This window comes from Oncorhynchus mykiss, chromosome 24, assembly GCF_057628025.1.
Source record: "Oncorhynchus mykiss isolate SJ-2025 chromosome 24, ASM5762802v1, whole genome shotgun sequence".
Classification (NCBI taxonomy): Eukaryota; Metazoa; Chordata; class Actinopteri; order Salmoniformes; family Salmonidae; genus Oncorhynchus; species Oncorhynchus mykiss.
The window spans coordinates 8,049,360-8,068,848 of record NC_143045.1 but is presented as its reverse complement, the minus strand read 5'-3'; the positions used below and the strand labels follow the sequence as shown (position 1 = coordinate 8,068,848).

Sequence of the window (19,489 nt, the reverse complement as noted above, 5' to 3'; positions counted from 1 at the left end):
GATGAGACAGCCTACAGGGAGGAGGTCAGTGACCTGGCAGTGTGGTTCCGGGACAAACTTCCCCTTAACATCAGTACGACCAAGGAGCTGATCGTGGACTACAGGACACTGGGAGGCGAGCACTCCCCCATCCACATCAACGGGGCTGTAGAGGAGCAGGTCGAGAGCTTCAAGTTCCTAAGGGTCCAAATCTCTAAGGACTTAAAATGGTCCACATGCACAACCCTCAGGAGGTTGAAAAGGTTTGGCATAGACTCTAAAATCCTCAAAAGGTTGTACAGCTGCACTATTGAGAGTGTCTTGATTCGCTGCATCGCTGCCTTCGAATGCATGGCGTTACAGAAGGTGATGTGGACAGCCCAGTACATCACTGGGGCTGAGCTCCCTGCCATCCAGGACCTCTATACCAGGCGGTGTGAAAGAAAGGCCCGGCAAAATCGTTAAAGACTCCAGCCACCCAAGTCATAGACTGTTCTCTATGCTTCTTCACAGCAAGTCTGACACCAACAGGTTCCCGATCAGCTTCTATCCCCAAGCCATGAACCTGCTAAATAGCTAACAAAATGGCTTCATGGACTATCTGAGTTGACCCTTGTATTTGTCTCTTTGCACACTCACAGGACTCTATACACTCACTGACAGTCCAACACACACACACACACACACACACACACACACACACACACACACACACACACACACACACCATCTTCATTTACGCTGCTGCTACTCTGTTTATCATATATCCTGATGCCTAGTCCCCTTACCCCTATACATATCTACCTATATCGATCCCGTATCCCTGCACATTGTAAATATGGTACTGGAAAGGATCCTTTATATAACTTCTTACTTTCTCGTGTTCTTCTTATTATTTGTTGTGTGTTTTTGTTCTACCTTGTGTTATTTTTAGTACAACATTGATATTGATTTTCTGCATTATTGGGTTTAGAGCTTGCAAGAAAAATGGCATTTCACTGTACTTTTGCCCGTGACATTAAAACGTGGAACTTGAACATTGCTCCTAAAGACCGCCGGCACCACAGCCCTGGTCCCCTGCCTCCACAGCACATACTCAACACACTGCTATAGAACCAGAGAAGAGCACATTCTTGTCTCACAGCCAAACATGACATAAATTATGTTTGTGTGTGTATGGAGAAAGAGAAAATAATTATTCCACGCGGCAGTGTCTGCCCTCCTCCTCCCTTCCTATTTCCCAAACAGCAACTTTCACGTTTCAGCCTTTTAATTGCTTTAGCTCCAAGTTCTGCTGTCTTCCCCCCTCCTCTCCCTTTCTACACCTTCCTCTTTGAGTGAAAGGAGCGGAAGGCACTTCGGCGCTGATAAAGATCCCTTTTGGCTTCGCTCTGTCTAAACCAAAGAGAGTGGGCTTCACTGGACTGGAAATGTAGCCGGAGAAAAGGCCTTTCTGAATTCGAAACTCTTGCAACTCTGGTACTTTCTCAGGTATTTGTTCCGTGTCTTTGTTTAAGAGGCCTCAGCAGTGTCACCCAACCAGTAGAGAGAATGTATCCATGGAACATCCACTGTGTGTGCTGTACAACTGGTGGAAAACAGCCACCTGGAAGCGATGAATGGTGAAAGAACACATTCTCTGCTAGTGCACATTGCAGAGACCTTGTTGTAGTCCTGTGACGGCTGTTGGAGGAAGAAGGTGAGGACCGAGGTGCAGCGCGGTGCGTGTTCATTCTTTTATTAATGGAACTGAACACTGATTAACAAAACGACGACAACAACCGAAACAGTTCTGTCTGGTGCAGACACAAAAACATTAAGCAACTACCCACAAAACCCATGTGGGCAAGAGCTACCTAAGTATGGTTCTCAATCAGAGACAACGATAGACAGCTGTCCCTGATTGAGAACCATACCCGGCCAAAAACAAAGAAATACAAAAACATAGAAAAAGGAACATAGAATGCCCACCCTAGTCACACCCTGAACCAAAATAGAGAATAAAAGGCTCTCTATGGCCAGGGCGTGACAGTCCCAACAAAATGAAAGTACACTGTAAATGGGGGTCCAGGTCAGATTTACTTAGGTACACACTCTCTTGTGGGCAACGGATAGAAAAACCATGCTTTCTTCGCAGTGTTGTCTACCCTACAGTATGTCCTATGTTGCGCAATGACAACTGTATTTTGCTCATTTCTTTCGTCATGTTTTGGTTGATTGCCCTTTGCAGGTTTCCACTTCCTGCGATACCATCACACCATGCCTGAGGGGGCGGGCCGAGGCAGCCAGAGAAAGCCCAGCAACCAAGGTCAGAGGTCAACACTGATACTCTCACACCTGTGACGCTATTGTAGTTTTAACGTCAGAGTGTTCTATTCAACCTCAGATGTTTTAATATGCTCCATGTCAATGTAAGATCACATGGTCAATGTGTTTACCTTGTTTTGTTATTGTTACCGTAGCAGGTTCACACTGCAGCTACAATATGGTAAAAGATGCACTCTGGATCTTAAGCACAATACATGTGTCACGAATTGGATTCATAACATATCACACCAATTGCAAAATTTGTATGAAATCATACGAATTTTGCGAAATTCGCAGCATATTACACGAATTGGATGACATAGTGGACCAAAAACGGGGACCCCCTTTGGCTCGTGAGCACCACTTTCAAAACGATTGGCTGAAAATGACACAAACGGTTGAGAGTGCATCTTTAATGATAGGGATGGAAAGAACTCATTAATGAGATAGCACCATGAAGAGCCACCAAGGCTGATTGTTGGTGTAACATTGGAGCTCTTGTTAAGGGTGTGGAATTAGACTGCGTGTTCTGTATGCTGTATGTTTCGTTGAACAATGTTTAGGGGTAAAAAGAGAAGAAATCTCTCTCTCTCCGTATGATTATACACGACAAATAGGCTACAGAGCACGCCCAAGATAAGGGTGTCCGGTTAGCATACAAATGACAAAATGTCCAAATTGTCAAATTGACGAGAGGGAAGTGGAGAGACCATGGGAGGGCACTGAGCGCGACTATATTTAGGCCTTAGTTTGTCCCCCTTCCCAACCCCAGTTTTTCCCAACAAAGAGAGTGCTTATATTAGCGGAGTCAATCATGACTGAAAATGTTGTGGAACTGCACAGACAATTTGGATTGTTTAAGGGTGTTCACTTCTTATTGGAAAGTCCTCTGTAAACATAGGGAAGTTGGGAAGGCCTTCGAATGGCCTAGCTTTGGCCCGGCATTGTGAAGGGTCACAAGATAACATTTCTGGGATTTATTGTTACTGCATTGCACGGTTATTTATTCCAACATAGAAAATACTGTTTCACATAATGCAGTAACATTATATTATACTGCTTTTATAGATAAAAAAAAATAATAATAATTGTGTTTTGATTTTTTATTTAAACAGGAAAGCCTTTTAGTCACTAAGGGGTCCACTAGAGTTTCACTCACTTCAGGGGGTCTCCTTATATGATGTTTTCTTTCAGGTTACAGTTACATTCTCCTCACTAATTTGTCCCGTCTAAAGCATTATCCTTCACTGACTGCCTGTCCCTCAGGTGTATTTAGCTCAAGTGAGAATGTTTGTTTTGCAGAATGCCCAGTGAGTTTCATCTAGATTAGCACAAAGAAACACAGCGTGCTTGTTCGTCTTACTCGCAGAGCCCAGTGGAGGCCCACCAGGCAGCCCACGGCACTTTTGGTCAAACAACATCTCACAGAGACTGAGCCAGAGGACAAGAGAACTACTGTGTGGCCCTGTGAACACTAGGTCAGCGTGACTTGGCCAGTTTGTGGTTAGTCAGCGAGGCAGGGACCAGGGTGACTCCCTACAAGTTTGTTGTTGCTGATCAATCAATCAAATAAATTTTTACATCAGCAGATGTCACAAAGTGCTATACAGAAACCCAGCCTAAAACACCAAACAGAGAGCAATGCTGTTGGAATCTGCTAATGACCCTTGAAATTCCAACTAACACGTCTCTCACTGAGCTCATTTGCACTTTTCCCCTGTCGCCCCTAGCAACTGCACCGAAGTTAAGCGTGCTCTCAGCTAAAAACTGTGTGTTTTGGTTCCAACCACATCCTCTGATGGGTTGTCAGGTGCAGGCCTCGTTCAACACACACAGGCTGTTCTGTTATGTCAGCGAGCAGAGGACCATCTCTCCCCTAAACTATGTCATCTGTTTACCTTCTCTTTCTGAAAGGCCGTCTTTGACACACACACTGACTTGAAACTCCCCCAAATAATCAGTATTCCAAAACACCAAATAAGGTGAACGCAACATGAAAAGCCAGCATGTCCTTTTGGTTTTCTCTGCGGGGTCCAGAGCTTGTTTTCTGTTTCAGAAAGAGCAGAAAATAGCAACTGTGCCAAGCTTTCGCCTTCTCTCTGCCCTTGCTTCATCATTGGCTTGCACCCTGAGGTGTACTAAAACTGGAATAAAATACAAAAAAAAAAAAACTCTCTCCCTCTCCCTCTCCCTATGGTGGTAGGGACTATGGTGGTGAAAACTCTCCTGCAGCTACCCTTAAACCCTACCCTCCTTTCTCCTCTGTTTCTCTGGTTGTCTCTGTCCTCTCACTCTTCTGCTCCATGCTCTCTCTCCTTCTCTCTCTCTCTCTCTCTGTCTCTCTCTCTCTCTCTCTCTCTCTCTCTCTCTCTCTGTCTCTGTCTCTGTCTCTGTCTCTCTCTCTGTCTCTCTGTCTCTGTCTCTGTCTCTGTCTCTCTCTCTCTCTCTCTCTCTCTCTCTCACACACACACTCTGCATGTCTCTTGCTAACAATGACAGTTCCTGTCTCTGTAGTCTCTGTGGTCTCTGTAGTCTGTACAAAGTCAGACTCACAAAGTGCTCTAAGAGAGGCCATTGCCAGATGAACGAGGTGAGATGGAGGTGTGTTGTCTGGGGGGAAAAAACGATCAATTGTAATAACTGTTAGTTGAGTTGGAGTGTGGTTGACGTAACTGAGTTTGGTTGAACGGCGGGCGGGCGGTGGATCCAGGCCAGAGGGTTCAGTGTGGGGTGTGGAGCTGGCTGGTCAGTGGTCTGAGAACTCTGCCTGTATGGGACTGTAGCAGCAGCAGTGTGGTGAATTACTCTTTGATAGGGACATGGCTGTGGTTTTGGATCCCGTAGTTTCAACAGGCTGACCTCATGCGTTCTGGAGGCCAAGGGAGAGGCTGAGCTCACTCTTTAGCAGGTAGGGGACTGTTGCTGTTTGCTGGAGTAGGTCTCTAATAGATTATAATCGTCAGTAGATGAAGGCAGGCCCCTGTTTGGCACTGCAGGAGACTTTTAGCACTGGTGATTGAGTTAGTAGGGCTGTCCTTAGCCCTCATTGGACCATTACTGGATAAATGGAAAGAGTAGACTGTTCAAGGCCTCTACTGACCAGTGTGGTTATGCTTTATTTTACAGTGATATTTACCTGATTTGACTTTCTGGTTACATGGTCAATTGTAATTACACAATTATTATAGCTCATTCTTGTTTTTTATGGAATTACAACAAGCACTGCTGCGTACCAGTTTGTAGCAGGTAGTTTAACAATACTGTGTTTAATTGTTATATACTGTACCAGAAATGACCCGTTTCTGCAAAATAATGTCTTAACAAATACTAGGGAAATGGCAGCTGAAACAAATAAACCGCTGTACATAAAACTCAGCAAAAAAATAAATGTGTTCTCACTGTCAACTGCGTTTATTTTCAGCAAACTTAACATGTGTAAATATTTGTATGAACATAACAAGATTCAACAACTGAGACATAAACTGAACAAGTTCCACAGACATGTGACTAACAGAAATGGAATAATGTGGGGGGGGTCAAAATCAAAAGTAACAGTCAGTATCTGGTGTGGTCACCAGATGTATTAAGTAATGCAGTGCATCTCCTCCTCATGGACTGCAATGGATTTGCCAGTTCTTGCTGTGAGATGTTATCCCACTCTTCCACCAAGGCACCTGCAGGTTCCCAGACATTTCTGGGGGGGAATGGCCCTGCCCCTCACCCTCCGATCCAACAGGTCCCAGACATGCTCAATGGGCTTGAGATCCGGGCTCTTCGCTGGCCATGGCAGAACACTGACATTCCTGTCTTGCAGGAAAACACACACAGAATGAGCAGTATGGCTGGTGGCATTGTCATGCTGGAGGGTCATGTCAGCATGAGGCTGCAGGAAGGGTACCACATGAGGGAGGAGGATGTCTTCCCTGTAACGCACAACGTTGAGATTGCCTGCAATGACAACAAGCTCAGTCTGATGATGCTGAGACACACCGCCCCAGACCATGACGGACCCTCCACCTCCAAATCGATCCCATTCCAGAGTACAGGCCTCAGTGTAACGCTCATTCCCTCGACGATAAACGCGAATCCGACCATCACCCCTGGTGAAACGTCAGTGAAGAGCACTTTTTGCCAATCCTGTCTGATCCAGCGACGGTGGGTTTATGCCAATAGGCGATGTTGTTGCCGGTGATGTCTGGTGAGGACCTGCCTTACAACTGGTCTATAAGCCCTCAGTCCAGCCTCTCTGAGCACTGATGGAGGGATTGTGCGTTCCTGGTGTAACTCGGGCAGTTGTTGCCATCCTGTACCTGTCCCGCAGGTGTGATGTTCAGATGTACCGATCCTGTGCAGGTGTTGTTACACGCGTTCTGCCACTGCGAGGATGATCAGCTGTCCACCCTGTCTCCCTGTAGCGCTGTCTTAGGAGTCTCACAGTACGCACATTGCAATTTATTGCCCTGGTCACATCTGCAGTCCTCATGCCTCCTTGTAGCATGCCTAAGGCACGTTCAGGTGTTTTTCAGAGTAAGTAGTAAGGCCTCTTTAGTGTCCTAAGCTTTCATAACTGTGATCTTAATTGCCTACCGTCTGTAAGCTGTTAGTGTCTTAACGACCGTTCCACAGGTGCATGTTCATTAATTGTTTATAGTTCATTGAACAAGCATGAGAAACAGTGTTTAAACCCTCTACAATGAAGATCTGTGAAGTTGTTTGGATTTTTACGAATTATCTTTGAAGGACATCGTCCTGAAAAAGGGAAGTTTCTTTCTTTGGTGAGTTTACTACTATGACTGTTGGGTAGGTTAGTGTGCACAGGACTGGTCACCTCAGATATGGCTTTGGCCATATATCCTGCGTTAGTACAATAATGTTAACATGTTTAACCCTGATTGTGGCAGTATTATTTAGAGTATTACTCAGAGTATCCACTCCAGACCTTTGGGCTCCCTCTCCGACCTTTTCTCTGATCTCATCTCAGCCCACGTCTGTGTTTTGGTGGGCTGTCTTAAACATTTTGACGCCAGGGAAAATACTACGATTGTATATACCTACTGTGGAGCAGCTTTGGTGATACGTCAGTGTAGAAAAATCTTCCTGAATGTTCCACTTGAGCCCACATGGGTCTCTTGAGTTGAATCCATTCTACTCTCATAACTCAATTGCCAGTTTTCCCCAAAAATATTTGATTACGGTGACATTAAAAAGTGTAAAAGAGGATTAGTTGAATCAACAAAATCCTACTCAGCCATGATCAAAGGGTTCCAAAAGGCTTCTCCTATAGGGACAGCTGAAGAACTCTTTTAGGTTCCAGATAGCATCTTTATTTCTAAGAGTGTTCGTTTTTCTGAATGGGAGTGTTGGAAAACGACAGCTGCCACCCAGGCTCCAGGGAGAGGATAAAGACAATGGGTCAGGTATCAGCTTTGACGAGAGCAATATAGCACTGCGTAATGCAGTGATTTGACTTATGACCATGGAAACTCTATCCATATACACATATTGCAAGTTTATAGTCTGTGTTAGCCTCAAATAAGGTAATTCCCAATTGGGCAGCCGTGAGGTTGAAAATTAAACTTTGGACACTCTCCACGGAAAACCACTAAGATTCATTGTGTAAAATGTCAGCAATTAGAAAGTATAGTAAGATTTTGGAGCAATTATACTGATTATATCATTTTTCTATATAATTATTGGTAACGATGCATCTGCCCTTTTGCAGTCAAGTGTCTTAACATAAATATCCAGTGTGTTTATAGAAGAAGGGCTGTTTGACCTCCTTTTAACCGATTGTAAAAACAAACCAATTTTTTAAAAAGTTAATGAATCCTTGATTATAATAAAATTGACTTTAATAGGATAGTTTATCATAATTGATATTTTTGTTTCCTGAAGTGATACGATTTTTTTTTCATGCACACGTGCACAAGGAGTCTCACCCGGCCTCTTACTAAATGGAGATTACCCCCAGTCAAGCATTCACATCTATGTTAAGCTGGAGGGCATATTCTGCTGTCTTTCTCTATTTTCTCTACTGAAGCAAAGTCATTTTCCGTCCATATAAGACTGGAGACATTCTACTGCTTTTCTTGGAATCAGCCCAACGTAGATAAACATTGCCCTTCAAGCAGCTCATGAGTTTACTTAAATCAAATTCAGACAATTCATTCTGCCAAAATGCTTTAGAATCGTATGTGAATGTCCTCGAGCAAGGAAACCACGGTGAATCCCTGCAACAGCTAATGGTTAAATGAAGCTTCTGATAGATGGAGATACACACCTCGGTCACAGACAAACAAGGGATTCCTGATTACATGGTGGGATTCGGGTAACACTTTAAGAAGAAAACAGTGGCCCTGGATTCTGTTGAGGATGGCATACAGTAGCTAAATAAGGAGTTGTTGTTTTCGTTGTCGTCATGTAAAGGTTCGTGAGCGAGAGAGGGCATATACCAGTCTTTTAAACTGAACCATTATGCCGCAGGAAGTGATGGATTGTTCTTCTCGGTTGGCCCTCCCTTTCTAAAGTGGGCAACCATTGTAGCACCACCAGTTCTACATTTTACGCTCGACACAATGAAACTATTTCTTCGTAGCCTGGGCTTATTTCATGCTCATTTACCATGACAACCAGTCTATTTTCTCTCAAATTGTTTGATTGCAGACAGAACCTTTTTCTGTCTAGTGTTCTGTTTCCTGTGTTCAATTGGCCTTGCCTGACAACGCTGAGATGGTCCTAATAAAGGGGGTCACTGGGGCCTCACCGAATTTAGTCCACCGACCGGCAGATCAAGCTGGGGGGAGGAAATTGTTCTCTCTGTTTCCTGTTAGCCCTGAATTGGCTTTGTGTGTTTTTGCACAAAAGTGCAGGAGGTTGCCAGAACAAGAAGATTGACAGCGAGATTGTAGCAACCAAACTGTGAAAAAAAGAGAAGGTTTTCTCGTAATTATACCTTTTTTTTGACACCCCTTGTTTCCTGCATGGCAGCTTTGTGGTCATGTTCAGAGGAACACAAAGTAAGCTGTTCAGTCAGCCTGCTCTGACTTTCATGGCAGAAACCAACCTACATATTAGTCTTGTAGCTGTACTGTAAGTATTTTGTCTAATTCTTCCCCAAAAGATGAAGGCAAAGTCTTCTAGCACCTGTGTCAACCAATTTCCCAACTGCTGCTGGCAGCCCAACCTGGTCATTTGAACTGATTTATTTTAATAGACTTCAGCGAAGTGTGAAAGTGATCCAAGAAAAGCCTGTCAGGTTAAAACAGTCCTGCGTGGTTGGTTGGTTGGTTGGTTGGTTGGTTGGTTGGAGTTTGTGTTGATTTATGTTGACATGACATTGACCGTCTCCTCCTTTTTTCTCCATCTTCTCCCTTCTCCCCTCACCCAGCTGCCAAGCGCCCCTCCTCCGTGTCCTCCCTGAGCAGCATTGTGGGTAGGATGACCTCGTCGGAGCGCGCCTCCCGCGGGAGCTGCACCTCGGTCAACACGGTGTGCTCGGACAGCGACCGCACGGCCAGCCTCAGCTCCTCTGCCTCCTCCGTCTCCCTGCAGGACGGACACTCTTCCTCTTCCTCCTCGCTGCCCTACGGGGCCGTGCCTGCCTACCCTTCCTCGCCGCAGCGCAACGGCTCCGACATCAGCCTGGACCTCACTCCTCTCTCCCAACTCCCAGCGGGGGTAAACCCTGCCACCGCCGCGTCCCTGCCCAAGCTGTCTCGCTTGGAGAGGGTGGCGCTGGAGATAGTGGAGACGGAGCAGGCATACGTGAGGGACCTGAAGAGCATCGTAGAGGTAAGAAAGAAACGCTCCCCTCCAAACCACTCTCCTTTCCTCTCCTCCTGTCCTCAGTACAGTCAGTGTGTCTCCTCTCTATGCTCTGGCCTGCTGCTGATACTGGTCTGAGGTCAGCATTACCTCTTCATTCCTGGTACTTGGTACCATATTGACATGGAAAGAATAGGGTTTAACATGATCATCATATGGTTTACATATTGGCATGTATACAGTTTACAGTATACATATTGAGTTGATTATTTCTGAATTGGAAATAGCACAATGCCTAATGTCTATAGTGAAACTGGAACTCGTGGATACTGTAGTTGTGTCAGCAGTTTTTCAACCCCTTTCCGACGAGGAACTCCTCGACTCTCCCACCAGCTTCCTATTAGTAAAATGTGAACAATGCTTTCATCCCCTCTTCGTTCGGTGGCCATCTTGGAGCCCTGTCTGGCCTCCCCTTGTGCCTCTGTAGCTCCATCCATCAGTGGCAGAGGTGGAACACGAGGAGGGCAAGAGGAGGGCATGGCACAGGATGAAAGCAGCAGTAAATCCAAGTCATTACTTCAAAAGAGTGTTTCACACTCTTATCCGATAGGGTCAGCTGGCCTGCGACAATGAGGAGTCTGTGACTGATCTCTCTCTCTCTCTCTCTCACACACACTCACACACACACACACACCCACACACACACACACACACACACACACACACACACACACACACACACACACACACACACACACACACACATACACACAGAGGGAGAATTAGTTTGATAAGGAACAGAGTGGGGTTTTTGAGTCAGGGGCCCTCTGAGTGGACGGCCGTCAACACTTTTATCATATTGCCCTTGGAAGCGGATGGATTTAGCTGTGGCCTCTAGGAACTCCCCATCCCGGGTCCGGGAGCGTAATCATCGACTGCCACTAGCATAACGCAACGGACATAAATATTCCTAGAAAATATTCCTGTTCATGAAAATCACAAGTGAAATATATATATATATATACACAGCTTAGCATTTTGTTAATCACCCTGTCATCTCAGATTTTCAAAATATGCTTTACAGCCAAAGCTAGACAAGCATTTGTGTAAGTTTATCGATAGCCTAGCATAGCATTATGTCCAGCTAGCAGCAGGTAACTTGCTCACGGAAATCAGAAAAGCAATCAAATTAAATCATTTACCTTTGATGAGCTTCGGATGTTTTCACTCACGAGACTCCCAGTTAGATAGCCAATGTTCCTTTTTTCCAAAAATATTATTTTTGTAGGCGAAATAGCTCCGTTTCTTCTTCACGTTTGGCTGAGAAATCCCCCGGAAATTGCAGTCACGAAAACGCCGAAAAATCTACATTTTTAAAATAGCTCCATAATATCGATAGAAACATGGCAAACGTTGTTTATAATCAATCCTCAAGGTGTTTTTCTAACATCTATTCGATAATATATCCACTGGGACAATTTGTTTTTCTGTAGGACCGATTGGAATAATGTCTACCTCTGTATTTTACGCGAGAATCACTCTGGGAGCCATCAGGTGACCAGTTGCGCAATGTAGCCACTTACGGGTATTCTTCAACATAAATGCGTAAAACTACGTCACAATGCTGTAGACACCTTGGGGAATACGGAGAAAAAGTAATCTGGTTGATAGCCCATTCACTGCTCAATAGGGACGCATTGCAACGCAAGAGCTTTCAAAAGATGAGTCACTTCCGGATTGGACTTTTCTCAGGCTTTCGCCTGCAATATCAGTTCTGTTATATTAACAGACAATATTTTTACAGTTTTGGAAACTTTAGAGTGTTTTCTATCATAAGCTGTCAATTATATGCATATTCTAGCATCTTGTCCTGACAAAAGATCCCGTTTACTACGGGAACGTTATTTTTCCAAAAATGAAAATACTGCCCCCTAGTCACAAAAGGGTATTAAGACAGGTCAGGAATCAGGAGTCTCTCTACGGGACTGAGGAGGAAAACAGAAGAAAGACAGTCTTAAAGGAAGTGACATCACTTTAATGGCTAATTTTATGGGAGGCCAGCACTCCCTTGAAAAAGTAATTAGGAACTCTTTTCCTGGTTTAGGGTTAGTTTGACATTTACATGTAGGGTAGCAGTTAGGGTAAAAGCCAATTTATTTGTGATCCAAAAATATGGTTGGCGGTTTCATATGGAGGGTGTGAAGCAATTGCGGAGCTCCTGAATGCATGCAGAGGCCAAATCAAGCTCTGTAATGCATCTTCGTGCGCCTCTCAAATTTTGTAACAATGCGGAGAGCTCTGTATTGCTCCGCATTGACGTGACTGATTGACAGTAGGTGAGGGCGTGAGGTCCTGTCTAAACACAACCTCACTTCCCTGACAACTTCCTTCACAACAGCTCTGCTCCGCTAAGCACAGGAAGTATGAAAGCCCTGACGTCTAATACACACAAATCTAAAGGGGTGAATGAGAATATGTACATATAAGTATATGGATGAGCGATAGCCGAGTAGCATAGGCAAGGTGCAATAGATGGTATAATATACAGTATAATATACAGTATGTACATGTGATATGAGTAATGTAAGATATGTAAACATTATTAAAGTGGCATTATTTAAATTGTCATTGTTTAAAGTGACTAGTGGTCCATTTATTAAAGTGGCCAGTGATTGGGTCTCAATGTAGGCAGCATCATCTCTGAGTTAGTGAATGCTGTTTAGCAGTCTGATTGTCACGATCGTCGTATGAAGCAGACCAAAATGCAGCGGGGTATGTGTTCATGATGATTTTTTTTATAAAAGAAAGCACTGAATACTGAATACAAACTATACAAAACAATAAACTAAATAACGACCGTGACGCTATAATGAGAACTGTGCTGACACAAGCAACTAACATAGACAATCACCCACAAACAAACAGTGAAACCCAGGCTACCTAAGTATGATTCTCAATCAGAGACAACTAATGACACCTGCCTCTGATTGAGAACCATACTAGGCCGAAACATAGAAATCCCAAAATCATAGAAAAACAAACATAGACTGCCCACCCCAACTCACGCCCTGACCATACTAAATAACGACAAAACAAAGGAAATAAAAGGTCAGAACGTGACACTGATGGCCTTGAGATGCAAGCTGTTTTTCAGTCTCTCGGTCCCTGCTTTACTGCACCTGTACTGACCTCGCTTTCTGGATGTTAGCGGGCTGAACAGTCTGTGTCTTGGGTGGTTGTTGTCCTTGATGATCTTTTTGGCCTCCTGTGACATCGGGTGGTGTAGGTGTCCTGGAGGGCAGGTAGTTTGCCCCCGGTGATGCGTTGTGTAGACCGCACCACCCTCTGGAGAGGGTTGCGGTTGAGGGCGGTGCAGTTGCCGTACCAGGCTGTGATACAGCCCGATAGGATGCTCTCGATTGTGCATCTGTAGAAGTTTGTCAGGGTTTTGGGTGACAAGCCAAATTTCTTCAGCCTCCTGAGGTTGAAGAGGCGCTGTTGGGCCTTCTTCACCACGCTGTCTGTGTGTGTGGACCATTTCAGTTTCTCGGTGATATGTACACCGAGGAACATAAAACTTTCCACCTTCTCCACTGCTGTCCCTTCGATGTGGATAGGGGGGTGCCCCCTCTGCTGTTTCCTGAAATCCATGATTATCTCCTTTGTTTTGTTGACATTGAGTGGGAGGTTGTTTTCCTGACACCACACTCCGAGTGCCCTCACCTCATCCCTGTAGGCTTTCCCGTCGTTGTTGGTAATCAAGCCCACTACTGTGTCGTCTGCAAACTTTATGATTGAGTTGGAGGCGTGCATGGCCACGCAGTCGAGGGTGGACAGGGAGTACACAAGGGGGCTGAGCACGCACCCTTGTGGGGCCCCAGTGTTGAGGGTCAGCCAAGTGGAGATGTTGTTTCTTACCTTCACCACCTGGGGGTGGCCCGTCAGGAAGTCCAGGACCCAATTTCACAGGGTGGGGGCGAGACACAGGGCCTCCAGCTTGATGATGAGCTTGTGAACCTGTTGGGGCGGGATGCAAGCAGTTATCTTTGCCTTCTTGGGTACAGGAACAATGGTACCCATCTTGAAGCATGTGGGGACAACAGACTGGGATAGGGAGCAATTGAATAAGTCCGTAAAAACAGCTGGTCTGCGCACGCTCTGAGGACGCGGCTAGGTATGCCGTCTAGGCCAGCAGCCTTGCGAGGGTTAACGTGTTTAATTGTTTTTCTCGCATCAGCCACGGAGAAGGAGAGGGGGGGTGCACAGTCCTTGTTAGCGGGCCACGGCAGTGGCACTGTATTATCCTCATAGCGGGCAAAGAAGGTGTTGTGATTTCATTTAGATCCTGTCACTTACCTCTTGTGTCTGAGCCGTTGAATTGCGTCTCCACCTTGTCCCTGTACCGGCGTTGCGTAGTTAAGGGGTTCTGCCTCTGCTTTGATGTGGAGAGAGGGGGAACGTTGCCAATGCTGCCCATTAGCAGGTGGAGATCAGCAGGTGATGCAATCAGCGCTCTGGGAGAACAGTGCTGAGAGCGGAGGGGTAAATGTGCTTCTGTGCGTGGTTGAGAGAGAGAGAGAGAGAGAGAGAGAGCGAGAGATAGTTCTTCAGGACATATCATGGTGGGTGTGTGGGGTATGCGTTAGAGGTTTGAGAATGCCTGAAATGTAACCCCATTTTTGAAGCCCAGCCTTTTAAGAGCCAGTAAAACGAGCAGGCATTTGACAGAGCTGGCCTGTGCAGGGATGCCTTACAGAACAAATGTCCATACATTTGTTTATGCGGGACAGGGATTTGGGACAGAGCGCAGCTGTGGGCATCTGAGTTGATGGAATGGAGTTAGTTGTCGGTTGTCCCAGACTGCTGACTGTGTGACTGCTGACTGTGTGACTGCTGACACATGTGATGTCTATCGGCTCGAGCGTGCGTTAGGCTCAGCCTTTACAGCTATGGAAATCTGGTTTTGATCCAGGGATGATGTCAAAGTTGCAGTGGTAATAAGAACCAAGTATGATGATTGGAGTCAGTGTGTGTGTGTGTGTGTGTGAACAGTTTATTAGCTTGCCTTCTCGTGTTTGTGCATGCGTGAGCTCCCATATGTATTTGCTCATATAGGTCTTGAATGTGCAGTATACAGTATGTTGGAAGACACAGGAGGAGAAAGGTGGAGAGAAAATTGGGAGAGCCAGGGAGAGCGAAGCCCCCTTTCGTTCTCGTTGTACTCCTGCCAAATAGGACAGGAAATTGGGGGGTGGGGGTTTAGGGGGAACAGAGTGTTTTTTTGCCTCTCCTTGGCTGTAACCCCCCCAGTTTGGGCCACATGCGGAGGGGATGGAGGGGCCCTCGCAGGCAGCACAGAGGGACAAACTCCTTTCTCCAAACTCTGACCTAGTTTCTCAGACAAAGAGACCAAAACCTGCCGGCTGCTCCAGCCTCTCGATCTCTCTCTCTCTTTGCTTTCATTCTAGCTGTCTTTCTTCCCTTTCACAGTGAAACATGTATCTCTTTCTCAGTCCTTTCTGTTCTTGTGCTCTGCGTTTAACCCTCTTATGTCTCAATTTCCCCCTCAAGTCTCTTCCTCATTGTTCCGGTCTTCTCCTCGCTTCTTCTGTCAACTTCTCACTCATCCATCTGTCTCTTGCTCTCCTCCTCTCTTCTCGCTATGGGTCCTCCTTGCCCTCCGAAAGGAGTGTGTGTTTGTGCCTGCCTGCGTATGTGTGTCTGTCTCTCTGTCTGTGTGTGTAAGTGTGTGCCCGAGGGGGAATTCTTGTTCACCCGTGACTGTCTGTAAGTCGACAGTAATTACAGTGCCAGTGTTCCCTTGCCTTTAAAAGGTGATGAATGTGGCGGAGCCCCCCTTATTTTTCGTCTCACTTTGCCCCACCTCGGTCTGTTTGCTTTTCCCAGAACCCCGGTGGCTCTGGAAACAAACACAACTGGAGACAAAGAAAAAAAAACATTTTACCATCCAGGAATGTACCCTAGGAGCGCTCCACTCTGCTCGGGCTCTATCAGGGTTAGGGTACATTGAAGCCCCCTTCCTGGTCATAACGCCCTGCCATCCCCACCTCTCACTCCCTCCCACCCCCCTGTACTCTCACGCATACTTTGTCTGTTTGTTTATTTAAACCCGTTTATTTTTGCAATTAAATTGGCTTCATCCTAATTTAGCCCCTCTTTGTTTTTCTGTTGTTGGCTCGTGCTCGCGGGCCAGAATGGTAACTGGGTCTCTGGGTGGACTCTGTTAAACTCAGACCAACAGAATGAACAGCAACCCTGGATAGGATCCACTGTGGTTTCTCCATCGGGTTGGCATCTGGAGAGAGAGAGTTGTCTGTAGGATGTGGCTTTATCAGATGGGCTTGTTGGCCACTTAAAAAAACATGCTGATTACGGGACTATTGGACCCTGGAGGCCTCTGATAAAGTGCTGACAGCTAGCCTATATAAGGTCTTTTAGCCTAACTAATGAACACTGCATTGAAGGTGGTAGACTTGGAGAGTACTGTGCTCTGGGCCAGACACATTTTGAAGCCCCTGTCTTTCTTAAGGCCCAGGTCGGAATGCTCTCTTCCAGGTTTCGCGGAGCAACGTGCCCTGTGGGTGGTGGTACTTGGGGATGTTAGTCTGTGTTTTTAGGGGGGGGGGGGCATATCATACTCATGAGACTGGAGCATGGCTTTATTTCCCAGGTCAGAGAGAGGAGCACGAAAGGAAAATGAAAAATATTGTAACAACGAGGCCTTTACCACTGCATTAATTGCCAGGTTTGCTTTCTTGGGCTTCTCGGTGCGTTTACAGTAAGGATTGATGTAGGGCTCAAGTATCCATTTTTTCTCACGAAGAAAGCCTTCATGATAATTAAATTACAAATGACCGTAAGACAGCTATCAGAGAATCATTTGGAAGATCTAAAGCTACCACGCTGGGGAGGGACGAAGAAGGAACTTTTGTCCATTTGAGCAACTATGCTTAGGCATTTTGTGTTATGAAGTCAGAAACAAACGAACTTGAAGTATGAATCTCTCTCTCTCTCTCTTCTCTCTCTCTCTCTATCTCTCTCTCTCTCAGGACTACCTGGGTTGCATCATTGACTGTGGGGACCTGCCACTCAAGCCGGAGGAAGTCAGCACTCTGTTCTGCAACATTGAGGACATCTATGAGTTCAACAGGTGGGTTAGTGTGTGTTCTCTCTGTCTGCTTACACGTTAGACCTACTTCATCCTCACTGGTCGCCACAGCTGTTAGACTGTATCAGCCCTGAACTGGGGTCGATGACATGTGTCCTCGTGCTTTTGTGTAGATCTTAGCTTCTGTCCATGAAAATGTTGGAGGTATTTCGTCCCAGTGCAATGTCTAATTGGTGATCAATACTACCACTTACCATCAACAAAAATTGCAACTTTTTCCATTTTACTCGGCTCAATTTCACTCAGCACTGATTCATGTAAAATTCTACAACTATGGTGGTGAGAACTCTCCTGCAGCTACCCTTAAACCCTACCCTCCTTTCTCCTCCCTTTCTCTGCTTGTCTCCGTCCTCTCACTCTTCTGCTCCATGCTCTCTCTCGCTCTCTGTCTCTCTCTCTCTCTCTCTCTCTCTCTCTCTCGCTCTCTCTGCCGAGGCAGCTTGTGTACAGCCTGCAGCCTGGGTGGCAGTGATGTCCGTTTAATGTGCTGCAGACACAATGGCTGGCCCAGACCCCAGGCCTCCACCAGACAGACAATGTGCAGACACAGAGAGAGATAGAGAGAAACAGAGATAGAGAGAGAGAGGGGTGGGAGAGAGAGAGAGAGAGAGAGAGATGCATGCAACAAAGAAAAAGACAGCGAGAAGGACTTGGAATAAGTGATACTATCCAGTGAGCCCAGTTATGGTCACAACAGCTCTCAAGGTTAAGGTATACGTCTTAAGTCATGGCTCACTGCATTTCACATTCCACAACCAGAGACGAGGCTTGAGATTGCTTATATGTGTGAGATGATGTTCCGTACACAGTGGCACGGCAGCGTATCTGAGATGCTCTCCAGCTAGATGTTTTCAGATTGCTGTTTACACTGAAAGTAAGAGATCCATTTCTGTTTCCTGGAACCTGTTTTACAGGAGGGTAGGGAAACAACCATTTGAGTTGCTCAAGCGATTGGACTTTGTTTAACTGTAGCCTGATTTTCATAATTTCCCCATTTCAGGAGTGATGCATTGGCACGGTATTTCTGTTTATTTGCCTGGAATAGCGAATGTGTCAATGAAAAGCGTCAATCATTCCCATGTCATTAGTTCAGTTCATTCAGTGATGGGAACGTTGTGTAGGGAGAAATGGCAGGGATGAGTTTGGCCTCCCGGCAGCTTCCAGTGAAGCCCTGGGAAGAGTACCGCTCATATTTTTCCTATTTCCTCAACGCTCCTCGCCCTGCCCCCCTGCTGACACTTGTTGTTTTCACACTTCAGTCTCAATGCCCGTGCCAAGTCGGCTCTTTTCATTACATACCTCCCTCTACATGAGTAAGTGCTCCTAACCTGCCCCCTCCTTCTCCAAATCCAATATGGCTTCCTGCCCCCGGTTATCATGGGAAATGGCCTCACTGTTGCAGAAAGAAACAGAGAGAGTGAGGGATTTCTCCCATCTGCCCCAGGCTCTGTGCAGAGTAACTCATTGAAGTACAGTAGAGTATGTGCATCAGTGCCAGGGGTTTACCCCCATTGCTCGCTGCCGTGGGGCTAGCTAGTCCATAAATTACATTTGTTTGTAATGAGCAGAATGAGAGCAGTCAGTTCCCTAACAGGCTCCCAGGGAGAATTTTTTTGTTGTTGTTGCTAACTCTCTTTTTCAATTTTTCATCACTCAAAGTAGTGCACCGTTCATCTGAGAGAGGAACAAGGATAGACTTCACCTTTATCCTCTTCTTGCCCCAATAAGTAGAGAAAAAAACTTGACCCTTTTCTCCCTCGTCCTTTCTCTTGTTCTGCCTTTCCTAAATCTCATCTCCTCATCGCTGTGGTATGCAGCCCCTGTATCCTCACTGGTGTTGTTACGTCTACTTTCTTGGCCTGTTCTCCAGGCAGCATACGGATGTCGTTCGCCGTGGCCCGCCGCGGTGGACAAAGCCCGGGGTTAGAGCTCTGGACCCTGCTGTGAGCCGACCGCACCGCGGCGAGAGACAGGGCACAGCCTGGCGAACACCACAGCCAGGACAGACAGACGTGCTCTGTACTATTCTAGTAGTTAGTGCGGTTAATCCTGTCCATCTTTATTAGATTCGCGGCTGAGTAGAAACTGTGGCTGAACGGGCCACTAGGACAGTCAGAGAAGTGCTGGAATTGTCTAGTCTGCCAAGGAAAAAGGATCCGGCATCACATATAGATTTATCTCTATGGATACGTGACAAATACGTTGGAATCGTGACCTGTAACTTTTTCTAACCCAACCCATCATGAGAGA

General features: G+C 46.0%; 1 protein-coding gene across 1 annotated transcript in view; it reads left to right on the top strand.

Annotated features, from left to right (window-relative positions):
- LOC110503626 (uncharacterized) overlaps positions 1–19,489 on the top strand; it is a 58,754-nt gene that overhangs the window by 18,761 nt on the left and 20,504 nt on the right. The window contains exons 2-4 of the mRNA XM_090218179.1: positions 2,210–2,287; positions 9,674–10,077; positions 17,121–17,221. Of these exons, the coding sequence (XP_090074305.1) occupies positions 2,239–2,287; positions 9,674–10,077; positions 17,121–17,221 (554 nt within the window). The 5' untranslated portion in view covers positions 2,210–2,238. The remainder of the gene's footprint in view (positions 1–2,209; positions 2,288–9,673; positions 10,078–17,120; positions 17,222–19,489) is intronic.